Source organism: Anabrus simplex, chromosome 1, assembly GCF_040414725.1.
Source record: "Anabrus simplex isolate iqAnaSimp1 chromosome 1, ASM4041472v1, whole genome shotgun sequence".
Taxonomy (NCBI): Eukaryota; Metazoa; Arthropoda; class Insecta; order Orthoptera; family Tettigoniidae; genus Anabrus; species Anabrus simplex.
Genome location: NC_090265.1, coordinates 389386157 through 389412355, shown reverse-complemented (window position 1 = coordinate 389412355; position 26199 = coordinate 389386157). Strand labels below are relative to the sequence as shown.

The 26199-nt window shown below is 37.9% G+C and overlaps 1 protein-coding gene across 2 annotated transcripts in view; it reads right to left on the bottom strand.

The window, feature by feature from the left end:
• Positions 1-26199, bottom strand: part of LOC136856825 (protein argonaute-2) — a 467999-nt gene that overhangs the window by 5083 nt on the left and 436717 nt on the right. For both annotated transcript variants that reach the window (XM_067134979.2, XM_067134978.2), the window contains exons 19-21: positions 25590-25784; positions 13228-13464; positions 6139-6323 (exon numbers count right to left, since the gene is read on the bottom strand). In XM_067134979.2, the coding sequence (XP_066991080.2) occupies positions 6139-6323; positions 13228-13464; positions 25590-25784 (617 nt within the window). The remainder of the gene's footprint in view (positions 1-6138; positions 6324-13227; positions 13465-25589; positions 25785-26199) is intronic.

Sequence of the window (26199 nt, the reverse complement as noted above, 5' to 3'; positions counted from 1 at the left end):
ATTTCTTCCCTTGAGAGTAACAGACATTGGACTTTCCTTTACATTAACAAACCAGTAATTTGCAAAAAGAAATGAAATAGAATAAAACCCAGTTTAGGAACTCTTTGAAAACAATTTTAAATCAAAATTGAATACCGTTGTTCATTTCAATAATGCTTTCTTTAAAAAAAATACAAATCCCCTTAAAATTTAACTGTAAAATGTTAACTCTTTATCTCCTTTCCATATACCCGTAACAGGGTGTGGTGACGTCATGTGGCTGCAGAGTTTTCATCATGCTCTCCTGTACTGTGCTACATGCATAGACAACTGCCAACTAACTCCATCTCTAAGCAAAATAATCACAAAAATAATTTGTTCTATTATCACCACCTATTCAATACAAGCCATGTGCTACGTGGGTGAAATCTACATAATACTATATGCACTTCTCAGGGACATGTTTTGCCCCTTGTTAAGGGCATCATCAGCCTGTAGGTAACCTTAAGGTCAAATGTCTGAAACAACATCTATTCATACAAGGATTACACTGAAAAATACGTTACACCTTAAAAACATATTAAGTTAACATGTTACAATTATAATATAAAAAATGCCACATTACACACTAAGAGTATTGAGATTTGATATTGTCTATACTCATGACGATAAAAAATGGAAATGAAAACAAACAAAAAAATGTTAAATGAAAATGATGAGTTTGCAGATAATTGGGATAATAACAGTCTTGCGTAAAGATTGTAATCTTCTTTGGGTACAACAATCCCAAATGTTCTGTATCTGAACTTGATAAAAACAATGTCCATTAGTTATAAAAACAGCTGGATATTTAAAAATAAATTAGATAAGTTGAGTGTTGTGATTAAAGTGTTGTAAATTTAAAAAATGATCGTATGTTTTTCGGCGCATAAAGCAGTGTCACAATTTCAAGTTTAGGCTGCTGCTTAATTGTTGAATTGTGTCCTTGACGTTACGAACAGTCATGTCTGAATATTCTTATTTGCAGATGTGATTATTAGCCTTTGAGAGGGATATTGTCTGTAACGAATTAAAAAAGAGAAGTTACAATTAGTATTTTGAAGCATGCGTATTGACAAGAAACTTCAAGTAGTTAATATGTCAATTGACAGAAGTAACTTACTTGTCAAGGTAGTGCTAAGTAGATCTGACTGTTCCGGCAGCTCCTGGTGTTATACTTGTGTGGTAGAGGGAGGGAGGGAGGGAGGGAGGGAGGGAGGAGTTACGTTGATCTTTAAGCGCCTGTGTCGTTATTGGAGGGGCGTTAATAGGGGGTAGTGTGGGTAGACTGACGTTTGGTTTGGTGGATGAAATATTTGGATGAAAGGATTTAAAACGATTCAGGATTTTATTCTGGTGTGAATTCATGATGTGTACTAATTTGGGTGTTAATTTGTATAAAGGATTTTTATTTTCTGTGGCCTCATTTAAATTATGATTGTTATCATAGGTTTGGTCTAAAAATATGTGTAAATTTTCTATTTCGTTTATTAACTTTCCTTTACTGATACATTTAATAATAGTAAGATCCTTCTCTACAGTTGTAAATGGTGTCCTGTCTCAGTTATGTGCTGGCTCATGGCCGAGTACTTGTTGTGTTTAAAGGTATTGTAGTGTTCTATGTATCTTGCGAAAGAGCAGCTGAAACCGAGAAACTCAAACAAGAGGTAGACAACTGTTATCGTCTCTATGGTCATGAAATAGTAGAAAAGTGTCTCAGGTCAGGGAGGAGTTTCATTAATAATATTAAGGCAGCTCCTGCCATACCAAGCATTCTTAGAAATCAATACTGGCAGCAACAGTCCACACTATCTCTGACTGGAAGTAGTTAACAGAAGGAACTTTAGCACATACTTGGACTGTCTGGAAGACCCTTGGGATTAGTACTGGAATGCCTAGAACCATGGCAACACTCAAAATACAGGGTTAATCACACAATGCTCACTGCGACGGGGATGTAATTCAAGATCTTGAGCATCTATTTCACCGTCCAAACTGCCCTGTGCAAATCGAACTTAAAGACTTCATTACAGTCAGTGATAAAGCTAACAAGGGAAAGGTGCATACTGGGAAATCACGGATCTTACTTAAATTTTACACACTCGTTAAATAAGCCAAGAATAACACAAGGGACAAATCAGTTCTTTGGGAAGTAACTGATGTGACCTAAGGAAAGAGTTATATTTCACAAATTTGAATTAGCACGCTTGGCTACCTAGGACTGCGGTGTGTGCTAGGTTCGCTCACCGAAGGACAGCGTCACTGATCATCTTTTTTATAACATTAGTAGTTGTGTAGCTCGTTGCTAAAATGATGTACGGCATTAAGAGAAATATTTTAATTCCTGCATTGATTGTAGGTCAATAAAGGCAATAGAATAAAATTGTTATGATGAAATTAAAGGCTAATCAGTATAACAAGGGATGTTACCCACGAAAGCAAGTTACTCCTTATAGTTTCTGCAACAATGATGCACATGGTACAAATGTTGAAAGTATAAAGCGGTTATACACCAACCACACCAAACGAAGCAAGGATAAGGGCAAATGGAACATTTTAAGTCACCGTTGTCAAAACAGTATTGCAGAGGATGCTCAAAGGCTTCTGGGTTTTAGGAAAAGTACTGGCTTTTGTATCAGGCGCATTGCCACATGGAATGAAAATGAGTAGACGACAGCTGGTGGTATGCCAGAGTCGAATTTTCAAGATAGTGATTCTCTGCATCAAAACGGCATCCAAATTAAAAATCAAACAGTGTCAGATAATCTACGTACAAAGACTTTCCATACTCTAAATTCTACTGGTTGACAATAAGCTGTGGCACCAACCAGGAGGGATCACCATCAGCTGTACGGTATCTTCATTCTGTATAGAGCTATGTGCAGGAAAATATTCCAGAATTAGCGCAACTTTAATGGACGGTGAATTTTGCTTGAATAAATCATTAAACCATTCGTTCACTTGTAGAGATCCCGTGTTTCCGGATTCAGCGCAACGAACATGAATAGTTTCATGCAAAAACGTATTCCTTTTTCACTGTCTAACCAAACACACCTTTCAATGCTCTTAATGTGATACATAACGGTCCCGTAAGTTCGCCACTTGCAGTAACTATCGGCATTATGGTGGAACTGTGTGTTGTGGACACCACAGACTGCTTCTCATTATCAGAATCGTTTGCTTCAGGATAACGAGACATGTCATTTGAAGCAAAAGTGAGACAGGACATGCTGCCTATGTAAATGTCATCATTTTCGAGGCAGCTGCTGATGACATCTGTAAATATCAGTATGTAAAAAGTAAAACAAAAGCTTTGAAACAGACACAAATCAACAAATAAACAGACCCATCAACATACCGTCAATAGCGTCCAGCACATCATGTTCTTGAATGTTGAAATGCTTAATATCATATGTTTCATATTTTTCTTCTGATGTAAATATAACTCTGCCTATGTTGATTACCATTATACAAACAACCACTTGTCCCATACACTGACTATAAGCATATGGCGTATGTCAGCATGGCTTAAAATCCGCTGTTGGACAGTGTGAGTTGCAGGTAGAGCATGGAGTAGTAGCCTCTCAATGAGTGAACACATCATGTGGTGGAAGCTGAGCACGAGTTAATATCCGAAAGAAGTATTTTGGCCACTGTGTTATTCTTGGTTCATTTAACTTGTGTCCAAAATTTATGTAACATCGGTAATTCCCCTGTAAGACATATCTGACTTATTTATATCCTTGCGTAGGGCCATTTTTCTACATCATTGTAAGTATGGGTAAATGTCAAAATCAGCTGTTAAATTCTACAGATGTTGAAGCAGTGATATGAGGGCAAGTTTTCATTCGTACAAAGTAAAATATTTTTGTGAGGAAATTTCCATGTAGATCAAGTGGATAACCTAATTTTTCGTGTGTATTGAATCAATATGCCAACATCCATTTACAAACCTTCTGGGAGAGTAATTTCAAAATCATTCACTGATGTAAATTATCAGAGTATAACCGATATGTTCTGCGTAATTAGTGCAATACAGTTTTATATTACCAAGATTTAAGTTTTGATGTCCTATTACGTAAGCTGTAAGCGTCCCTACAAATATAACATTTGACGTAAATCTTTCATTGTTATAATTTCATTACATTCTGTTTCTACAATGAGTTTCAGTAACATTATTCAGAGATAAGAGAGTCTGTGCTGTCTTTTGTAGTTTTACTGAGAAAATCCTGAGCGATGTCTTCATGTAGCAGTTTAAATGCATCTATTAAAGAAACTACTTAAAACAGTTTATGTTGTGTCTGCCTTGTCAATACACTTCTAATGATTGAAAATTATTTATTCTATCACAGATGTTTCAGGAACAATATGCATTCCCTTCATCACTGAAGTCAAATCAAGGAACATTAAACAATATAACACTATCTTTCGTTTAGCCCACAATTTAAAGAAGTATTTTATCCTAATTCACCATATCAATGAATACAGAAACTAGTGAAATATTATTAAAATTATAATTACATAAAATTTTAATGTTTTGATGAACTGAATGAGAATACCTAAATAAATTTAAGATCTTAAGAGTTTATATCCATCTCCAATCTCACAAAACTACCGGCCTTTCCAACGAGTTTCTTGCATACAGTTTATTCAACTGGGTATAAATATAAGTTGTTTAGCTTATAATGATAACAATACTATCTTGGTAGTGGTGGGAGAGACTACTGTTTTACTTTTTTTTTGGTGTCTGCATTTTTGTGATATCTGAAGGCGTCTCTTCAATTTCAACTCGTTAATTTATTTTAAAAAACGGTTTTACAGTGAAAACGTTTTCTTCTAGTGGTTAATATTGCACCAAGTCAGACAGGTTTTTCTGATCAACGATGGGCTAAGAAAGACTAGGACTGGGAAGAATATGACTGTTGTATAGCCCCAGCATTTGCCTGAAATGAAAACTATAAACCATGACTGCTGGCAGTGGAGTTCGAATCATCCATGTCCCGAATGTACGGTAATAGCAACATAGTCTGAACTGTGCAACCAACTCGCTTGTTAAGGAGAAAACATTGATCAGACTGAGCTGCATCTCTGTCTGTGAAGGACCGATTATGAAAGATTCATGGAGCTACTATATTGTACAAAATAGACCCGATTTTGTAGCCTGTCTGAACATTTGTGTAGAATTGGTAACAGAATGACAAATATTCCAGATTTTTTCAAACCTATTCTGATTCATGATTACACTAAAACCAGGCATACGAGTAAATTTCTTTGTGGCCTGGTTGTCTCTCGTTGTGTCTTTTCTTACATAATCCCTAAAAATAAATAAGGCTAGGTACTTCCTCATTTCCTCGATTCTAATATTCTTCAATGACAATGATTTGGGGGATATTTTTTAAGTCACTTGCAGTACAAATTAGACTGTTCCACAATATTTTCATAAATGTTGTCACAAAAGAAACACTCCACCCACTCTGGAATACTGGAGAGGTTTTTGGGTATATGACACCAGAATTATCCAGAAACTTCTCTAACCTTCTCCTCATAGTGCCTAGGTACAACAAACAATCAGCATGCAGTTCTAAAAAAATTTCGCTGCCCTGGTAACTGCCATTGCCACGCCACACGCAGTAGAAAACAAACATATTATACTTTAATTCAGGAAACAGAATTGTTATCTGTATGAAAATCTATATCTACGAACCATTTCACTCCAGGAATGAAAAGCAGTAGTTCACTTATTACTCAGAAGATGGCAGGAAAATTCAGAAAAATGAAGTTCAACAAAGTAATTATAATTCATGTAGCACTGATGCACAATCATCAATGTCTAAAAAGTTTATAAAGGTGCTTATTTTAAATCCAGAAGTTTACATAGAGTTCTAAAGGCATAACAGTCAATGGAAAATTGTTGCAAGTTAAGGTAAAATAATAAGTAGAAAAATAAGTTATGATATTATAACCAACCTGGAAAGAAACAAAGCTAAGAAATTACACAAATTAATTGACATTGACAATTACAGTTATATTTTTCATGTTAAAACTCAACAACAAGGAACAACGATTTAGCAAATATAAATATCTTTGACAACATATGAAAAGATATGGAATGCCACCTACCCTTCAATGTATACACGGGCTCGATAGGCTGCCAAATGAGCATAGTAAGTAGGGGCTGGGTAAGACACACTTCGCGTGCAACGGGAAAACATATGGCACAGGAAGTAGGTGAGTTTCTGCAGCTCATCATCGGAAAACTTATTGTCGTCCCATAGACAGTGATACTTAGTAGGACGACTTACACCCTATAGAATCACAAGAAACAAATAACATTGCTATAAAAATTATTTATGATCACTAAAGTAAATTAAAACTAATCTACAACATACTAAAAACAACTAATAATAAACTGAAGAAAAATGGTAATGAAATCTCTGAACTTTATATCGTAGATCAAATAATGTATTTTGCTGGAAATGGTAATCAGCAAAGAGAATGCACATTGTAGGAATTTCATAGTTTGGTTCAAAATAGGATATTTGTAAAACTGAACTAAATATTCATATTAAAATCAATGAATAGTCCATTGTCTTAAGTATTTAAAGATACTGGTACTGCACTGGCTCGAATAACACACTTTTTTATTAAACATTAAAATGTACTAATAAAAACTGTAATCATCATTTCTGTACTGCCTAACATTTAGGGCCTCTTCAACTGTACTGGCTTGTGAGGCGGTTATCACTAGCCACATTGCAGCCGAGTTCAAGGTCGTTTAGGTTTTGTCACTACACCAGTCATAGCATACTGTGTGCAAAGGAAAGTATATTTGTCACTTCAGTTAAATAAAGGAGAGAGTTTATGATTAGAGGTGATGATTTTTAATAATAGTGATACTACGCAAAACACTCATATTTTCATATTTGACAACCTATGAACCAGTTTTTAATGTGTGTTCAATAAATATACATACATCTTCATTATACTGTAGACTGTTATATCTCCCAGCGTTCAGTCTGCAAGCCTACGTGAACTTTCCAACCATCACGACAATAATCTACAGTATTACCCCGCATTTACGTTCTTTACAACACTTTTTGTTTGTCTCCTGAGATTTCCTATGCTCACAATGTATTAAAATCCTTAAATTTACATTTGCGACATTTTATGCTTCTCGCCATAACGACAGGCCATTCAAGAGGAATAAATTTGAGGTAAAATGGCTTCGCAACTAACCTAAAACGATTTGAGTAACTATGGCATGATGACTAAATAAAACAACCACGGCTTATAATAACTCTTACAACTCTCAGTATTGAACTTCCGCTTAACCAACGCAGCACATTCTTTCATATCAGGTGTTTTCCACAATGTCCTAAACCTTATTTTCAAATCCGACAACGAGTTGAATTAACTCTCTAAACACACAAACTTTCCACCATAGTCCACGAGTTCTGAATGAAAGTAAACAAACACCCAATAGAAATCAAAAACATCTATAATACCTCACATACAGTATCTGGGTAATGGCAAAATGCAGAGCCCGACAAAACCGCAAAGGAGGAGGAGGAGGAGGAGGAGGAGAATAAGAATAATAATAATAATAATAATAAGATATCAGGTGTAAGCTTTATTGCTAAGTACAGTATAAGCCACAAGAAGGAGAAGTTATGAAGTGATTCAATGTTCGTCTTGCCCAAGTTCGTTATTTCACAGTTATTGTTTTACACTTGCGTTTGTTTTTGGAGCTGTTAAAGTTATTGTCGCTGATTCGTCACATTTATTTTTGTTATTTGTTACTTTTTTTTTTTGTTCTTGTTATGAGTCGAGCGGTCAAAGTGAATTGCCGCAATCTTCCTTTCCCGTCGTGTGCATTTTTAATCCTTCTTTGTTATTGCTTTATTGTTTTCCTGCTAATAATGGGAAAAAAAGAAGGAAAGAAAAACTTTCACAACGGATGAGAAAGTTCGAATATTAGAAAAGGTTGATTTGTACCGCGGAACACGTGTTTCGTTGGCACGCGAATTGCAGCTTCCTGTATCCTGAATACAATTGTGAAAAACAGAGGAAGCATTACGTCAAGTGCTTCAGAATGCAGACCAAACTCCAAGAAAAGGAAGTATGCGTCATACTGAAAATACGAGAAAATAAAAAAAAATTGTAAAAAGTTGGTTTGAAACTCATAGAGCCACAGGCATTCCAATTGATGGTGTGCTCTTAAGGGAAAAGGCGCTTAAAGTGGCAAACATTCTTGGCATTGAAAATTTCAGCGCTTCCTATGACAGCACAATCGAGTTGTTTGTCAGGTTATGTCATGAAACACGTGCTGTACATAAATATTTATATGAGTTCAATTAATGTAAGAACCTGTATATAATTTATTCTTATCTGTATATTTAATTTGTAATCCATAATTGTGAAGCACACTAACTTCCAGAATGGTATAGGTAGACGAGAACGATGGAGAATGTTCTGCACATTATAATCTACATATTACGCACTCTAGAATTTTCAAGAAGGTAGTTTTTCTTGTAATGTAGCAAAATTCAAATTCAACCAGGTGTCATTCAGAGAGAAATCAATGTTCCTCCATCTACCTCAGAAACAGGCGGTCTCTCGCACGAACCCGGATGCTAGTAAAACTGTCGTCAATCTTTCCAAGAAATCCTTGGACAAGAGCCAAACGGCAGTTCTAGCTAGGGGTCTTAATTTTGCTGTCCTCCCTCTAAAATTCCCACTGAGGAGTTAATTACTTCTGTTGAGGCAGCCATCCACAAACTACCTACGAATGAGGCTGAGGAGTAAAGACAGAAATGTGTGAGACTCATAAGGTCCGCTGTTGTACCCTCACCCAATTTAACAAGAGGGGTAAGGAGGAGATCTCGGAAGGAACTTAGAGATGATTCTGAACTGACCATTCTCTCAGCTGATAAGGGCAACTCGATAGTGGTTATGGACACTGACGAGTATAAGAATGAGATCTCGGCTATATTGTCAGAACCTGTCTACAGACTGAGCTCAAGTGACCCCACCACTGGAGTGTCCAACGCCACCGTGAAGCTCTTAAGGCAATCTTCAATTCCAAAAGAGGAGGATAAACATCTGTCCCCGGGGGAATGCAGTGCCACCTAGATTATATGGACTGCCTAAGATCCATAAAAAAGATGTTCCCCTCACACCTACTGTTAGTGCGATAAGTTCTCCTATGTATGCTCTGGCTGAATACCTAAGCAAATTGCTTCAGCCACACATAGGATGTACTGAATCATACATCAGGGACTCTCGGTATTTCATCAACAAGCCGTCAACCATAACCCTTAAACCTAACGCACTTTTGGTGGGTTTCGATGTGGAGTCCTTGTTCACTAAAGTGCCAATTGATTCGGTCATGTCTCTCATTGAACACCTGTTCCCTGAGGACATTACTAAGCTATTTTACAACATGACGACGTCCAGCTATTTCTTGTGGGATGGGAATTTTTACGAACAGACGGACGGAGTGGCTATGGGAAGTCCACTTTCACTCGTAGTGGCTAATTTCTTTATGGAGCATTTTGAGGAAGAGGCGATTGCTTCAGCGCCCGTCAAGCCTATGATATGGTGGAGGTATGTTGATGATATACTCGTGTTCTGGACAGAAGATCCTGAGAATATCTATTTCTAAACCACCTAAGTCAGCAACATAAAATTCACTATGGAGATGGAGTCAGACAGATGCCTTCCTTTCTTGGATGTTCTAGTAAGAAAGAAACCGGACGGCTCCTTAGGACATACCGTCTATCGTAAGCCTACCCACACAAATCGCTATCTTCATGCAGATTCTCACCACCATCCAGCACGAAACAAGGCATTGTCACGACACTCGCCAAGAGGGCGAGACGAATTTGTGAGCCATCACATATCCAGATGGAGATGGACACGCTCAAAGTCGCATTCAAGGGTAATGGTTACATTGATTTGCAGATTCATAGAGCCCTACATCCCAGAGAAACGACCAAGCAAAGCTCACAGAAGGAAGAAGTGAAGGTAAGTGCCTACTTGCCTTATATTCACAACACCACAGATCGAATTGCATCGCCACTAAAATTGCTCACAGTATGAGTAAAACCAAGGACAAATTTTCCCCACTTTTGCATCCTGGGGTAAACAAAATTCCCTGTACTTGCGGTAAGGTATACATCAGACAAACATGCCGGTCCATTGGTACCCGCATCAAAGAACATGAACGTAATATTCGCCTCAACCAACCTGACAAATCGGCAATAGCTGAGCATGCTCTATCGTTGGGTCATGATGTCATGTTCCAAGATGCTCGAGCCCTTACCCACACTAGACACTACAGGTCCAGGATTATACGGGAAGCTGTGGAAATACGTAGAAATCCTAAAAATTTCAACAATTAAGTAATACCTGGTTGCCAGCCATTAACAATTTGCATAGGCCCTTCCCTGTCCCTTCACTATTGTTATTTCGTCTCGGTGTTTTCCAAATTCGTAGTTCCTTGTCGCCATTCCAGGCTTATGTCTATGTCTTACACCTGTCATATGTTATGCAAACACATTATGTGAACCACTTAGTCTGATTGTGATGGTTCGGTCAGCTTCTGTTTCGAACGTTAGCGTTGTGCCACGTCCTGGGAGCCCATCTGGTGGCGAATGAACGTACCATTACCACTTCTATTATAACGTCCAAATTCAAAGTTGTCATTGTTTAAGAAGCCTTTCTCGTGGACAGTCGAGATTTCTTCTGAAGACGCAGAGCACAGTTCTCTGCGAAACGTTTAGAATTTCACCTTATTTTCTTGACACGGCTAAGCCCAAAAGCCCATACACTATCATGTCTATAAAATTGTAAATATTTTACTGGGTGCGATATATCACTGTAAACAGGTTAAAAAACTATGGAAAAATCAAGAGATTTGAAGAGAAATGATATAGAAGTACGCACATTATTAGAGAAAGATTGAAAACTTTTGTCATTTTGACCCTTTCTGCTGATGTAGTGTTAAAAATGTCTGGATTTTAAGGAACGTGTTAAAAGTACGTGCGATATGTAAATTAAGTGATTGTATACTTTGGGTTACTGTTGAAGTATGTGCCGACTGGTAATTTTAAAAGGTTTTTACACCCTTTTGAGGTTATCTGAATTATGATTTATCATGAAAATTTGTTTGGATGTTTGTTTCTATATAATTTTAGGTGCAATGTGCTGTAAAGTATTTTTACCCTTATTATATTCTTAGTCTCAAAATTTAATTTCTCGCCTTTGGCTCTTAACTTTATTATTTCCTTATTACGCTATTATTGGAGTGGTTCTTACTTCGAAGTGGTGTAGATGTTTTAAATTATTATAAGTCATTTTGGTTCAGGCACATATCTGTCCAAATTTGTAACGTCATTGTGTGTTTCTGTGCTAAATGGGTTTTAATGTATCATTCTACCTCCTGCTTCTTTGAATGTGAATTGTGTTTGGTAACCGACTTTATTTACATCGTAAATTCCCCAGGTAACATTCTTTTTAGATTCCTATTCTTCCCATTTCCTTATTCCGTTGATTAGGTACGAAAGATTCTTGGAAGATTATGTTAGAGCATAATATTCTATTCTATTCTATTTTGGGCAACGTACCCATACTATGTTCCTTTAAAAACTTAACTGAACCGCCTTGATGACCTACTTACATTATATATATGTATATATATATATTTTTTTTTTGGTCTACTATTTTAATCATGGCCTATGTCATTTCCATTTATACATTTATTCTCATTGAGATTTGCTTCACATTCAATTTTTATTTTTGCATTTCTCCTTGCCATCACTAAGGAGTTATTAATGTAGTTCATTAATTCTGTTAAGTGTCTCTCACATCTTTTACTTGGGAGATGCCTCAAATTCCAGCGGGCCTTGATATATTTTCTTTACTTGCCTCGTGGCTTAACATTATTGGTTCTTATCCTCCTTTGTTTTTATGTTGTGTGAGAGTTCCTTTTGTATGTAGGTCTCCTGCTATGTCCTATTGTTTTCTGCCCATTCTGTGGGCGAGTTTCTTTTATTTTTGGGTTGTTTTTGGGCACATTTATTATACTGTACATGGGGTGAAGATGGATAGTAACTTAAAAATGATGAGTGTCCAAACTGACCTCAACACAATTTCATATCTTCTTAAAAGTCAATGGTGTAAGATTATGTGTTCATTCCTGCACTGATTATCACTCTTAACACATGTAGCTACACAGACAAATGTACAATAACATTTTTAACATCAAATAAAACAGAGATGATGAAAAGGAGGTCGATGACCCACAACCTGACCCAGGAGCTCCCTAGACACAAGGGTCATTCAATACGAAGAAGGAGAATAAGAAGGTTTTAAGTATCTAAAATTATCCCATGTGACAGTATCTAAGTGCTTTCTTTTAGAAGATATTTATATTTACAGAAAGGAACTCTTGGAATACAGAACTTCATTTTCTTGGCATTCGCTTATTCGGGTTGCCCTACAGGAGGCTTAAACGTTGGAAGTTGGGTGTCTTACTTTCTTTGCTAGTCTCATCAAGAGTGGGGCCCAGGGGCTCTTAACTTGTGAGCATGGGTTGGGATCACAGGGCCCTTAGCTGAGTCCTGGCATTGCTTCCACTTACTTGCGACAGGCTCACTTTCAGCTATCGTATCCGACCTCCTTTAGTTAACTCTTGTTCTTTTCCGACCCTGATGGTATTACGTATGGAGGCCTAGGGAGCCTTTCATTTTCATGCCCTTGGTGGCCCTTGTCTTTCTTTGGCCAATACATTCATTTTTTGAACTGTTGGATCCCTTCCATTTTTTCTCTCTGATTAGTGTTAACAGAGGATGGTTGCCCAGTAGTACTTCCTCTTAAAATAATAATCACCCCACCACCACCTCTCTTCAAGAGAAATAATTACTATTCTGACATGACATGGGCATTTTATAAGGTACCACTTTTTGTCTGAAATTTATCTGCAATTAAATATACCTTGTTTTATAATGCAGTATCTATTTCACCATACGAAGAAGATCCCAGCTGCTGTTTTCTTTTCTTTCTACAATTAGCTAGGGTTCAGTTCTCTTTCAAGGAAACCTTCCACCAAACGTAAGTCATAATAACTAACAAACTACCTTCCATGAGGTACATCAACACACATTCAAGGAGATATATCATGTATAAAATTAATAATTACAATATTACCTGTATACTTGCATGGCTAACGAGATAGAAATCTCTTTCCCTTGGATGAGTGATTTGTGTATCTACAATTGTACCGGCTGGAACATTGCAATTTCTACCATCTGCATCCTCTGGACGAGTAGGGAAAAATCTGGTGTGATGGCGCTTCTGTACCACAAGAAATGTAATAGCTGGCTTATAATCACTTTCCAAGGACTGACATGCCCGGCGGATTGCAGTGAGTTCAGCATTTAACACCTGAAAAATTAGAAATGTTTAAGTAGTAGTAGCATCAGCAGCAGTCATGGTTGTCACTTTTCACCAAACGAAATAAGGATATGTTACCAAAAACACAGGAATGGAAATAATAAACCTTTCTGATCTGAGAAAAGGAGAGAGAGTCTGTCCTTTTTGCTATTCGTTTTTATGTTGCACTGACACACACTGATCTTACAGCAACAATGGGATTGGAAAGGGTTAGGACTGGGAAGAAAAAAAACTATGGCCTTAATTAAGATACAACCCCAACATTTGCCTGGTATGAAAAGCTAAGGCGGTTAGTGAGAATGAGATTAAATTACTGTATTTCTTCCAGGTGTATTTTGCTGTTTGACTTCTCTGCCTTTAAAGCATTAGCGTCGGATATTGTCTTGGTATGAAATTCCTGTTTTTGTTTACATCAGAAGTTCACTAGTATTAGGCACAATTGTTTGCCATCAAGGATAAAGTATGTTCCATAAATATAAACGAGGAACATTAAGCACAAGGTCCAGAAGTTTACGCACTTCTTTGCGCTTTGTAAAGGCTTTCACCCACCTCTGCGAAGCACCTTCACCGCTTTCTAGGATGTTCAAAGAGATGTCTCCGTAAATAAATAACTCTTCACAGATCGCACATCATCTCCTCCTTTAACTGAGAAGACATCTGAGTGAACCTTTCAGATAAGAAAAATGAATTTCTTCAATCTGAACACCTACAGCTTTGCTGCAACATTGTCTTCAGAGAAATCATAGGACTGGAGGACATCCCTCAGATTTCCCTCTATCCTGAATGCATTTACAATAGTTTGTGACAGATTTAGACTGAAGATATTTGAACAATTTACAGATTCAGTACTATTTTCAACCTTTCAACTGATCTGGTCACAAAGTTAAAGTTATGGTAACCAATGACAGCTTGTATGATACGAGATCTACAAGACAAATGTACTGATACCATTTGCAATGCTTAGTCCTACCATTTGCCACGACATCACAAATTATTGAAACTAATTTCAAAGAATATTTTAATCATCTTTTCAACTGTATGATGGAATACCTGCAAGCAATGTACAAAAATTGTTTCAGCAGTGTCCAGACACATGTTGGGGGTAGAACAGAGTGCTCTTGCAATGAAACTGGACTATGACATGGAAATGTGCTGTCGCCACTGTTATTCATATTGGTTATGGATGTAATTGTGAAAGAGAGAGATAAAATATGGGGAAGAAGGAAGAGCAGGTATTTATGTTTGCAGATAATATTGTGGTGTGAGAAGACAACAGAGAGGAAGTACAATTCTAACTCTTCATACTAAGCGAGATTACTGAGAATTATGGGATGAAAATAGGAGTGGAAAAGAGTAAGAAAATGATGTTAACTAGAGGAGGAAAAGGAATTATAGAAATAAAGGGACAAAACCTTGAAATTGTGGAGAGCTTCAAGCACTTGAGAAGGGAACTGATGCAGGGCTGGACACGGAGATCTGAAAAAAAATTCTGCAGGGAAATGAGTTTTTTCCACAGTATGAGAAACCTACTGCAAAGGAAGTACCAATGAAGTGTAAAGAGGTGGTGCATAAAATGTACTACTACCCAATACTGACATATGAAGCAGAGGTATGGGCACTGACAAAATGACAGGAGAATACAATCCAGGCCAATAATGTGAAATTTTTAACAACTAAGATAGGAAAGAGAAGAAAGGATAGAGTAGGAAATGAGGATGCCAGAGATGTCAGGAAGGAAATTACAGTAGAAAAGCTTAGCACAGAATGGTGTAGAAAAAAATTTAGATGGTTTGGACGTGTTAAGAGGTAAGGATGCCGAAGTGGATGATGAAAACCCAGATAAAAGACGGTTGGACAAGAGGGAGACCCGGACTAAGGTGGTTGAAAATGAGATCAAGAATAGTATGTAATTAGAAGAAACCTGGATTGGAACTGAGTTAAGGAGGAAAAATGGTTGTCCAATAGAGGAAGATGGAAAGTTGCTACGAACATATCAACATGAGCATGAGCTGGACGAGGGAATGGATGATGCCGATGATAGGTAGAACAGTTGTAATATGTTCGACTGATTTCCAGCAAGATGTTCTAAGCATCATTAATTTTGCTGAGTTTGAGTTACTTCTGCAAAAAGAGGTTTTTTCTATAACAAACAGAAATATGAAATGACAGATTTGGCTAAAATGAGGAGACAGTTCTTGTGGTACACGAGGAAGGTAATGAGTCCGGTAATAACCAAGCCAGAGTTGATATCTCTAGAATCCTGTAATATTCCTCATCCAACTAGCATCACAGCAAGTGGAAGGTCTTTGAAGCACAGTTTTACACACCCTCCCATCTTACAGGTCCACCCTTGAAGTGACACAGGTTTCCTAGAAACAAGCTTTGCTGCATATCTTCCCTCTTCCATGACGACTCCAGTGTAACATACCGTATTTACTAGTGTATTAGACCACTTGCATATTAGACCTGACTTTCCGAGACCAAGAAAATAAAAAAATTAAAAATCTCCCACACAAGATCCCCTAATGTAATTTGTCAGAGAACAAAAATTCCGCTTCGAAGCAGGTACAAGCCATACTGCAGCTCTGATGACATCACACAAATTTGTGAATAGTTTTGTTTCTATGACACACACAATGAAAACACACATCAAAGTGTAAGGCTCATCTTATATCAAGGTAAGAGAGTGAGAGAAGGAGTAATAACTGTTAATCTTGTGTATTTTGATTATGGGCCACGTATAATTAATATAATATATTTGATTTTTGGCCAAATTGTTTCGCCTATACAACCTTTTTGATTTTTCTCTTCATAATAAATTTATGTTTTTGCCCTTATTCCCGTTATATTTTCATTTCTCTGTCTCTCTTATATGTGTGTGTTATCTGTGTAAGAGGCCCGGGTCCAGTTCCTGGCAGTTTTGACCAAATTCACCGCATTGGGTCTTCCTTGTGTTCTTAGTGTCAGTTCAGTTCACTGCACAAAATTTGAGGTTATCGCATATTGGATCCCCCTTACTTTTTTGGGCTGTAAAAGTGGGGAAAATGGGGTCTAATACGCAAGTAAATAAGGTAATATCTAAAGCAGTACCTTGATATAAGATGAGCCTTACACCTAGAATTTCATGTTTGTCATCTTTAACTTTTTCGTAGCTTACAAATTCTTCTTTCACCAGAATGAATACTTGCCCTCCTGCCATTCCTGTCCTTTAGTGCTTTCACAATTTTACATATTACCTGTGTCTAAGTATATTGTGGAAATAAATTTTTTAAAACACACCTACTAATTTCGTGCCCGTGAAAGGGCCAGCGTGGCAACCACCTGCTTCCAGAAACCCAGGCACATACTGTTAACAGCTTTCAAGTGTGTTAATGTGAAAAAAGGAAGTGTTCTACAAGAATTCAAAGACTACTAGCTGGGGATGAAATGGCTATGGCAACAGTGTTGCCAACTTAGCGGATTTTCTGCTAAATTTGGCAGAATTAGAAGACTGTCGGCGGAGAAATATGCCATTTAGCGGACAGCGGATTTTTTGGCGGAATTCTAGATTTATTATAGCGGAACTTAGCGTTTTATCCATTTTACTTAAAAAAAAAAAATTATACTCCAGTCTGTCTCTGAGCTACTCCGTATTTCTTGTCAGGAGCTAGCAGTCACATGAGGAAAACATGTTATTTGGATTTGATGTTATGTGATCGTGGTATCATAAATTTGTAATGCGTAGGGAAAGGGTACTTATCTCTTAGTTGACGAATGACGACAGATAATGAAACAGAGTAGCATTTATATTTATGCTATGAAGGACGACCGTTTAATGAACTGGTCTGTTCTGTGTGTGGCCGTTGAGGTAGGGGATTCACCTAGTTTGCACCCGACAGTGAAATGCTACAGGTTTTAGCTCGCCGGCTCGCAGGCAGGGGGTTAATCCCAGTAGAACTCACAGATCAGGTGAGTACAGACATTTACTATTACTATTATTATTATTATTATTATTATTATTATTATTATTATTATTATTATGATGTGCGTATGGATCCAATGGATCACGCAAAGCTCTAACGATTCTGTTTTCTGAGTTGCTAAACAGCTCTCATCCTTTCTCCGTGGATCCTTATTCGTTCTTCTGTCCACTTTGCTCCAGTCTTCTTTTTCACTTCGTTCTCTGGTTGCACTTTCCATCCATTAATTTTTTTCCTATGGAGGTTTCTGTCTGCGGTGTCATTTGAGTTCATCTGGGCTTTTTCCAGATCCTTCTTCACTTCCAGTACCCGTGGAATATTTTTTAGATGTTCTATGAAGGTGAGAATCATGTGTGTCAGACTACTTGCCGGCAGTCTGCAGTCGCGCCCATAAAATTTCAGACGTCTTCTGCGGATGTCTGCTGCAATGTTGGAAAGCTTTTCTGTCACTTTGCATGACCTCAGTCTATATCCATCTTCTGTTTTTTGTGGGCCGAGAATTTTCCTCACATCATCATCATCATCATCATTATTATTATTATTATTATTATTATTATTATTATTATTATTATTATTATTGTCCATTATTTGAGATCGGATTTCTTGGAGGAATTTTAGCGGATTTTTAGTAGTATTTAGCGGATCTTGAAAATATAAGTTGGCAACACTGTATGGCAACTACATAGGCCTGCAAATCCACTAGTTCTAGTTATGCTCAGAGTACAGTAAAAAATGTTAATGTAAACATCAGTAATGAATCGTTTCTGCCACTGGAATTTCAAGGTAGGTTGCAGCATGAGAGGTGTGAGACTTCCCTCATCAGATGAAGCATGCTTTATCAACTGTTCAGCATGGTTGTTTCAGTACTTGCGAATCAGTGGTGAGATGTAGCATTTCATCTTGCAGCACTGACAAAAATAAGACAAAGGCAACTGACAAGCAAAAGTAGTTGGTATCAAAGGATGGTTTTAAGAAAGAACTGCAAAGGAGAATTATTTTTAAAACAATGATCAGCAAAAGAAAGTCAGCAATTTCCCAGGATGTTCTCAGATGATATTGAACAAATTAATAAAAAGTCTGCTGAAAATTAAATTCACTCTAATGATTATAAGAGTTACAAGCTCTGTCAGCCACATCAATCAATCAATACTGATCTGCATTTAGGGCAGTTGCCCAGGTGGCAGATTCCCTATCATTTTCCTAGCCTTTTCTTAAAATTTCAAAGAAATTGGAAATTTATTGAACGTCTCCCTTGGTACATTATTCCAATCCCTAACTCTCCTTCCTATAAATGAATATTTGCCCCAGTTTGTCCTCTTTAATTCCAACTTTATCTTCATATTGTGATCTTTCCTACTTTTAAGGACGCCACTCAAACTTATTCATCTACTAATGTCATTCCACGCCAACTCTCCGCTGACAGCTCGGAACATACCACTCAGTTGAGCAGCTTGCCTTCTTTCTCCCAATTCTTCCCAGCCCAAACTTTGCAATATTTGTGTAACGCTACTCTTTTGTCGGAAATTACCCAGAACAAATCAAGCTGCTTTTCTTTGGATTTTTTCCAGTTCTTTTAATCAGGTAATCCTGGTGAGGGTCCCATACACCGGAACCATAATCTAGTTGGGGTCTTACCACAGATTTATATGACCTCTCCTTTACATTCTTACTACAACCCCTAAACACCCTCATAACCATGTGCAGAGATCTGTACCCTTTATTTACAAACCCATTTATGAGATTACCCCAATGAAGATCTTTCCTTATATTAATATCTAGATACTAATATAGATTTCCAAAAGGAACTTTCACCCCGTCAACACAGTAATTCAAACTGAGAGGACTTTTCCTATTTGTGAAACTCACAACCTGACTTTTAACCCCGTTTATCAACATACCATTGCCTGCTGTCCATCTCACAACATTATCAAGGTCATGTGGCAGTTGCTCACAATCTTGTAACTTATGTATTACTCTATACAGAATAACATCATCTGCAAAAAGCCTTGTCTCTGATTCCACTTCTTTACACATATCATTGATATATATAAGAAAACATAAAGGTCCAATAATACTGCCTTGAGGAATTCTCCTCTTAATTATTACAGGGTCAGATAAAGCTTCGCCTACTCTAATTCTCTGAGATCTATTTTCTAGAAATATAGTAACCCATTAAATCACTCTTTTGTCTAGTCCAACTGCTCTCACTTTTGCCAGTAGTCTCCCATGATCCACTCTATCAAATGATTTAGACAGATCAATCGTAATACAGTCCATTTGACCTCCTGAATGCAAGATACCTGCTGTACATTGCCGGAATCCTATAAGTTCAGCTTCAGTGGAATAACATTTCCTAAAACCGAACTGCCTTCTATCGAACCAGTTATTAATTTTGCAAACATGTCTAATATAATCAGAAAGAATGCCTTCCCAAAACTTACATACAATACATGTCAAACTTACCGGCCTGTAAATTTCAGCTTTATGTCTATCACCCTTTCTTTCATACACAGGGGCTACTATAGCAACTCTCCATTTGTCTGTTATAGCTCCTTCGACCAAACAATAATCAAATAAGTACTTCAGATATGGTACTATATCCCAACCCATTGTCTTTAGTATATACCCAGAAATCTGATCAATTCCAACTGCTTTTCTAGTTTTCAACTTTTGTATCTTACTGTAAATGTCATTGTTATCATATGTAAATTTTAATACTTCTTTAGCATGAATCTCTTCCTCTATCTGGACATTATCCTTGTAACCAACAATCTTTACATACTGCTGACTGAATACTTCTGCCTTTTGAAGATCCTCACATACACACTCCCCTTGTTCATTAATTATTCCTGGAATGTCCTTTTTGGAACCTGTTTCTCCCTAAAATACCTATACATACCCTTCCACTTTTCATTAAAATTTGTATGACCGCCCATTATGCTTGCCATCATGTTATCCTTAGCTGCCTTCTTTGCTAGATTCAATTCCGTAATAAGTTCCTGCAATTTCTACTTACTTCCACAGCCATTTCTAACTGTATTTCTTTCCAATCTCCACTGCCTTCTTCTCTTTATTTCTCTATTATAATAAAGTGGGTCTTTACCATTCCTTACCACCTTTAAAGGTACAAACCTGTTGTCACATTCCTAAACAATTGTTTTAAATCCATCCCAGAGTCTGTTTACATTTTTATTTACCATTTTCCACTGATCATATTTACTTTTTAGAAACTGCCTCATGCCTACTTTATCAGCCATATGGTACTGCCTATAGTCCTACTTTTAGGACCTTCCTTTTTATCACATTTATTTTTAACTACGACAAAAACAGCTTCATGATCACTAATACCATCTATAACTTCAGTTTCTCTATAGAGCTCATCTGGTTTGGCCAGCACCACATCCAGGATATTTTCCCCTTTAGTTGGTTCTATCACTTTCTGAATTAGCTGCCCTTCCCATATTAACTTATTTGCCATTTGTTGGTCATGTTTCCTGTCGTTCGCATTTCCTTCCCAATTGACATCTGGTAAATTCAGATATCCCACTACAATCACATTCCTTTCCATGTCGTTTCCCACATAGCTGATTATCTTATCAAATAATTCTGAATCCGTGTCAGTGCTACCCTTTCCCAGTTTGTACACTCCAAATATATCAAGTTGCCTATTATCATTAGAAATGAGCCTCACACCCAGAATTTCGTGTGTGTCATCTTGAACTTTTTCGTAGCTTACAAATTCTTCTTTCACCAGAATGAATACTCGCCCTCCTGCCATTCCTATCCTATCTCTATGACACACGCTCCAGTTCTGTCAGAAAATTTCTGCATCCATTATATCATTTCTCAGCCATGATTCAGCTCCTGTTACAATATCTGTGAAGTATATATCTATTAAATTACTTAATGCTATTCCTTTCTGTACAATACTTCTACAGTTCAGCACTAACTTTTTTATGTCATCCCTACTTGATTTCCAGTTCCCTGTTCCCTTATCACCGTTCCCTAGGCCACCCCGTTTCCCTGAATGTACCTCCCTATTACCCTTCTAAACAAATTTCCTAACTTATACGTACCACTGCGGTTTAAGTGAAGGCCACCTGAGTGCAGATCCCTATCTCCTACCCATCCAATAGGATCTAGAAATCTCACTCCCAGTTTCCCACATACCCACTCTATAGTCTCATTTAAATCCCCCAATCACCCTCCAGTCAGTATCCCTCCTACACAATGTTCCACTGATAACAATTTCCGCTTCCTTAAACTCCACCTGTGCTGCATTTACCAGATCTCACACATCTCCTACTATGTTGGTACTTACATCAGCTTACCTTACATTGTTGGTACCAACGTGAAACACTCCCTTTCTTCTACTTTCTTCAACATCTGTCTCAACCTAATTACTGGATAACACTACACCCTGGTTCCCTTTCCTCCACACACTTTCCCCACACGTCTAACAATGGAATCCCTCATGACCAGAGCCTCAACCCTACCCACCTCATTTGATCCCCTCCCCTCCTGGTCAGCACTGATAACTGCAGAAGCTACTTCCTCCTCCCTTTTCTCCTTCCCATGATCCTGTTCCACCTATCTTTTCCTAACATCTACTTTACATTTCCCTTTCCTACCTTTTCCCTTCCTCCTACTTCCACACATCTCAGCAACAGTTCCCTGTCCCTCATCTTCCCTCTGTTGTTCTACCTGGAGTGACTCGTACCGATTTCGCACAGACACCTGTCCTGAATTCTGATCCTGAATAGAGCCCTTAGCCTGCAATCTCCTTCTCCTTAGAACATTAGACCACCTGTCTTCTGCAACTCCCCCCTTACCTTCCTCTCCCTTTTGTACACCTACTGTAACCTGTACATTGTTTGAGGGAGTCCTATCTTCCTTCCTGTCTTCTGTGAGAATCCTAATTATCTCCCTCAAACTCTCAAACTCCTCCCTCATAGCCTTCAATGCCTTGCCACACCCACAGTTCCTACACTTGCACCCCTTAGCCATTCTTGGCACATTGCTGGCACATCAAACCTCCTTGTTGCTGTACAGTCCGCCATCTAAATCTTCTCCAATTTCGTCAATCTTTAAATCATATCTTTTATATGTATATTTTCTGCTGCTCTTGCTTAAAATGTCGAGGTTCCTTGAGGACAATATCCCATCATATGAATGAATGAATGAATGAATGAATCAATCAATCAATCAATCACTCAATCGCGGCATCCTCTCAGTTTCAGATTTCAACTGGACACTTCTCTGTCTTAGGCTTTAGAATGTCCACGAATTGTTTTTACTACTCCCAGATCAAGCTGTCCACCCTTCAATCGTGAATACAAGGGTGATGTTGAAGATTTTTTTAACTATCTGTTTTACATTGCATCGACACAAAGAGGTCTTATGGTGATGATGGGATAAGACAGGACTAGGAGTGGAAATGAAATGACCGTGGCCTTGATTAATATAAAGCTCCAGCATTTTTCTGGTGTGAAAATTGGAAACCAAGGAAAACCATCTTCAGGGCTACTGACAGTGGAGCTTAAACCCATTATCTCCCAAATGCAAGCTCACAGCTATGAGACCCAAATCGCACAGCCAACTTGGTCATTTGATTATGATAATCTATCAAAGGTGACATTTGATAATCATTAATACAACGCCCGTGGTACTGGCCTCTTCTAAGGCACTGTATGTTTGTTCAACAGTTCTACCATTTTTATCTTTTTTCCAAAAACAGTACTGGTGGTATTTTTCCAGACATTTCAAGTGTCTTCTGTAATTATCTATTCCAAGTCTCGTATCTGAAAGTAATCGGTGTCACCATTGCTTTGGCGGAATACTCATTGCAGGCAATTCCCCAATACACCACTGGAACTTAAAACAGTATGGGAATGGAATTTTATATTCAGTATACCTAGCTGCCGAATCTGGTCTTAGATTTCCTGAACGCTTGTATACACAGTGATGGGATTCTGAACTTCCAAAGCATATCACCCATATTTTTATTAAACCTATACGCAGATCTGCTGTATATGCTCGCATTTAACTCGCCAGCGTGTATATCTCATACCCCATTTTTAATATTTGAAATTGCGGGGGGGAAAAATTACCACACATAACTCTCATTAATTTCTGATGTTATCATAAAGATATGCAGTACATACACGACAAAGTTTGGGTATTCCGTTGAGGTGCCTATATTAAATATCGGGACTATACCAATTGCTGTTACGATACTTTGTATGTGACAGTATAAGAAGAAGCTGCATTTCCTTCTACCTGCAAAACAGATGAGGCTAGCTGTAGTACCAAAAATACCCAACTCGCTACCCCCCTATCCCAAGGCCGCATTCCTAGCCAGTCAGTCACACAGCCATCCCTCTCACTCTTCCATCTGTAAATATGCTTATCGCTACCTGTCTGGCAGAGCTGATCATGGTATTAGGTATCGTACATCTGTTGTACTGACGACCAGTACCAGTATATTGTCTTCACATGTCATTGTTGTTTCTCAGTTAAGTTTTCTTGTGTAGGTCGATCTTTAAGTTATGGAGAAACGTGGGAGTTTTACAGCTGGGTTTAAACTCAAAGTGATAAAATATGCTGAAGAACATAGTAACAGAGCTGCTGGTCAAGAATTCAGTATGATGGAGTTTAATGTTCCCTACTGGCGTAAACAGAAAGCTGCGCTAGAAACCACTAACGGAACACTTAAGGCTTTCAGAGGGCCAAAAACTGGTAAGTTTCCTGAACTGGAAGACTAGTTACTTCATTACGTTACAGAGTTGCGAAATGATGGCTTTAGTATCTTGCATGAGATGCTACATTTTAAAGCGTGTGAACTAGCGATTAAAGGAGGAATCAGCTATTCGGATCTGAAAGTGAGCCGGGGTTGGATCCGTAGATTCCTGACAGGAAAGGTATTGTGTCTGAGAAGGCGAACATCTCTCTGCCAGAGAATGCCAAGCGATTTCAGCGGCAAAATCATAGATTTTCATTGCCAAGCGATAGCAATGCGGAAAACAAACAATTACTCATCTCAAATTGGCAATGCAGATCACCCCCCAATCAACAAGAAGGGAGAATCTAGCATGCTTGTACATGCAAATGGGTGTGAAAAACAGCGCTCCACTGTTATGCTCACAATAACTGCATACGGAAGAAAAATGCCACAGTACGTTATTTTCAAAAGAAAAACAGTGCCTAAAGTGAAGTTTCCCCAAAGGCATTCATGTATGGGTTCAAGAGAAAGGATGGATGGATACAGCTCTTATCCAGGACTGGGTCCGTACAGTGTGGGGAGCACAGCCTGGGGCATTGCTTTGACACCCAGCAATGCTAGTGTGGGACAGTTTCCGTGGACACTTGGTGGAAGACACAAAGAAATGTCTTCAGGAAATGAAAACTGATCTTGTAATTCCTGATGGACTCACACATTGTCTACAGCCCCTAGATGTTTCCGCCAACAAGCCTTTCAAGGACAACATACGTAAATTTTACGTTGAATGGATGGCAGGAGGGGAGCATAAGCTGACGCCAGCAGGCAGAATTAAGAGGCCGCCAGTTGAACTCTTGAGCGACTGGGTTATGCGGGCATGGGTTATGGTGTCAACAGACGTTATTGTGAATACTTTCTTGAAGAGGGGCATTGCAAATGCATTGGACGAAAGTCAGGATGATGCAGTATGGAATGGTGACCAGAATGATGCACGCGATAATAGCTCGAGACTGAAGGCAGTGACAATGAATAGCATAGGTATGACAGTTGACTTGTTTCAATAGCCTAATGCAAATTTTACGTTTTTTCGGCAATACGATTCCTTGCACACAAATCCCCGCATATATCATGCACCGAAAATGTTCACACTTATTTTTTGTCAAACAAGTGTGAGTTATATGTGAGCAAATACAGTAATTTGAATCTCTACTTTTTACAATTAGTTTAACTCTGCTCATAATTCTAACCTTTTATTTTCTCACAAAATATTCCTCTTATTTTACATACAGATCATAGATATGCCCTAATCCACTTAATATTCATGAACAGCAATTACAATACAAGCAATAGTAATCATAAGATTAATTATTCTGCCTAGGGCAACAGTTCACACAAGAATATGCTAATTAGTATGCTACTATTCATTAAATTACACTTACTTGAGAAAACTGTCCATCACTTACTCCATCCCTAAAGAAGAGTATGCGTCTAGGTTTGTTTCTAGTTTTAATAAAGAAATAAATAAGCTGAGATTTCATAATGTTCTCCAAATCTCGAATGATTTCCTCACGGGCATTCTGCAGTCTGAACTCAATGTTGTAAGAGAAACCATTTGGATCATGGCTAGCACAGACCTAGAAAGAAAGCAGTATTAGTGAAAGTATTCTTAAGTTATTCCTAAAGCAATATTTCTACAGATTACAGAAAGTTCTCGGACAAATAAGGAATTTCCAGAATATATTACAAAGCATCACCCCTGTGAACCGTATTGTGGTGGGGAGGCTCATATGTCCCATCGAAGTTGATAACTAAACTGTAGATGCAACCATGTATTATGATTTTGATGAGTATCTCTCCTGACTACTAAATGGTTCATTAAAAGTGAGCAGCAGCTTTTCAGAACTAGACAGCGTGAATGTTTGACTGAAAGGAACTGTAATATTATCAGATGCTGAAAATCGTGTGTGGCTGAAAGCAACAGCGAACTACCATCGTACCTCCCAAAGATGTGCAGATCTTGCTGTATGGCTGAATGATGTACTGATGATG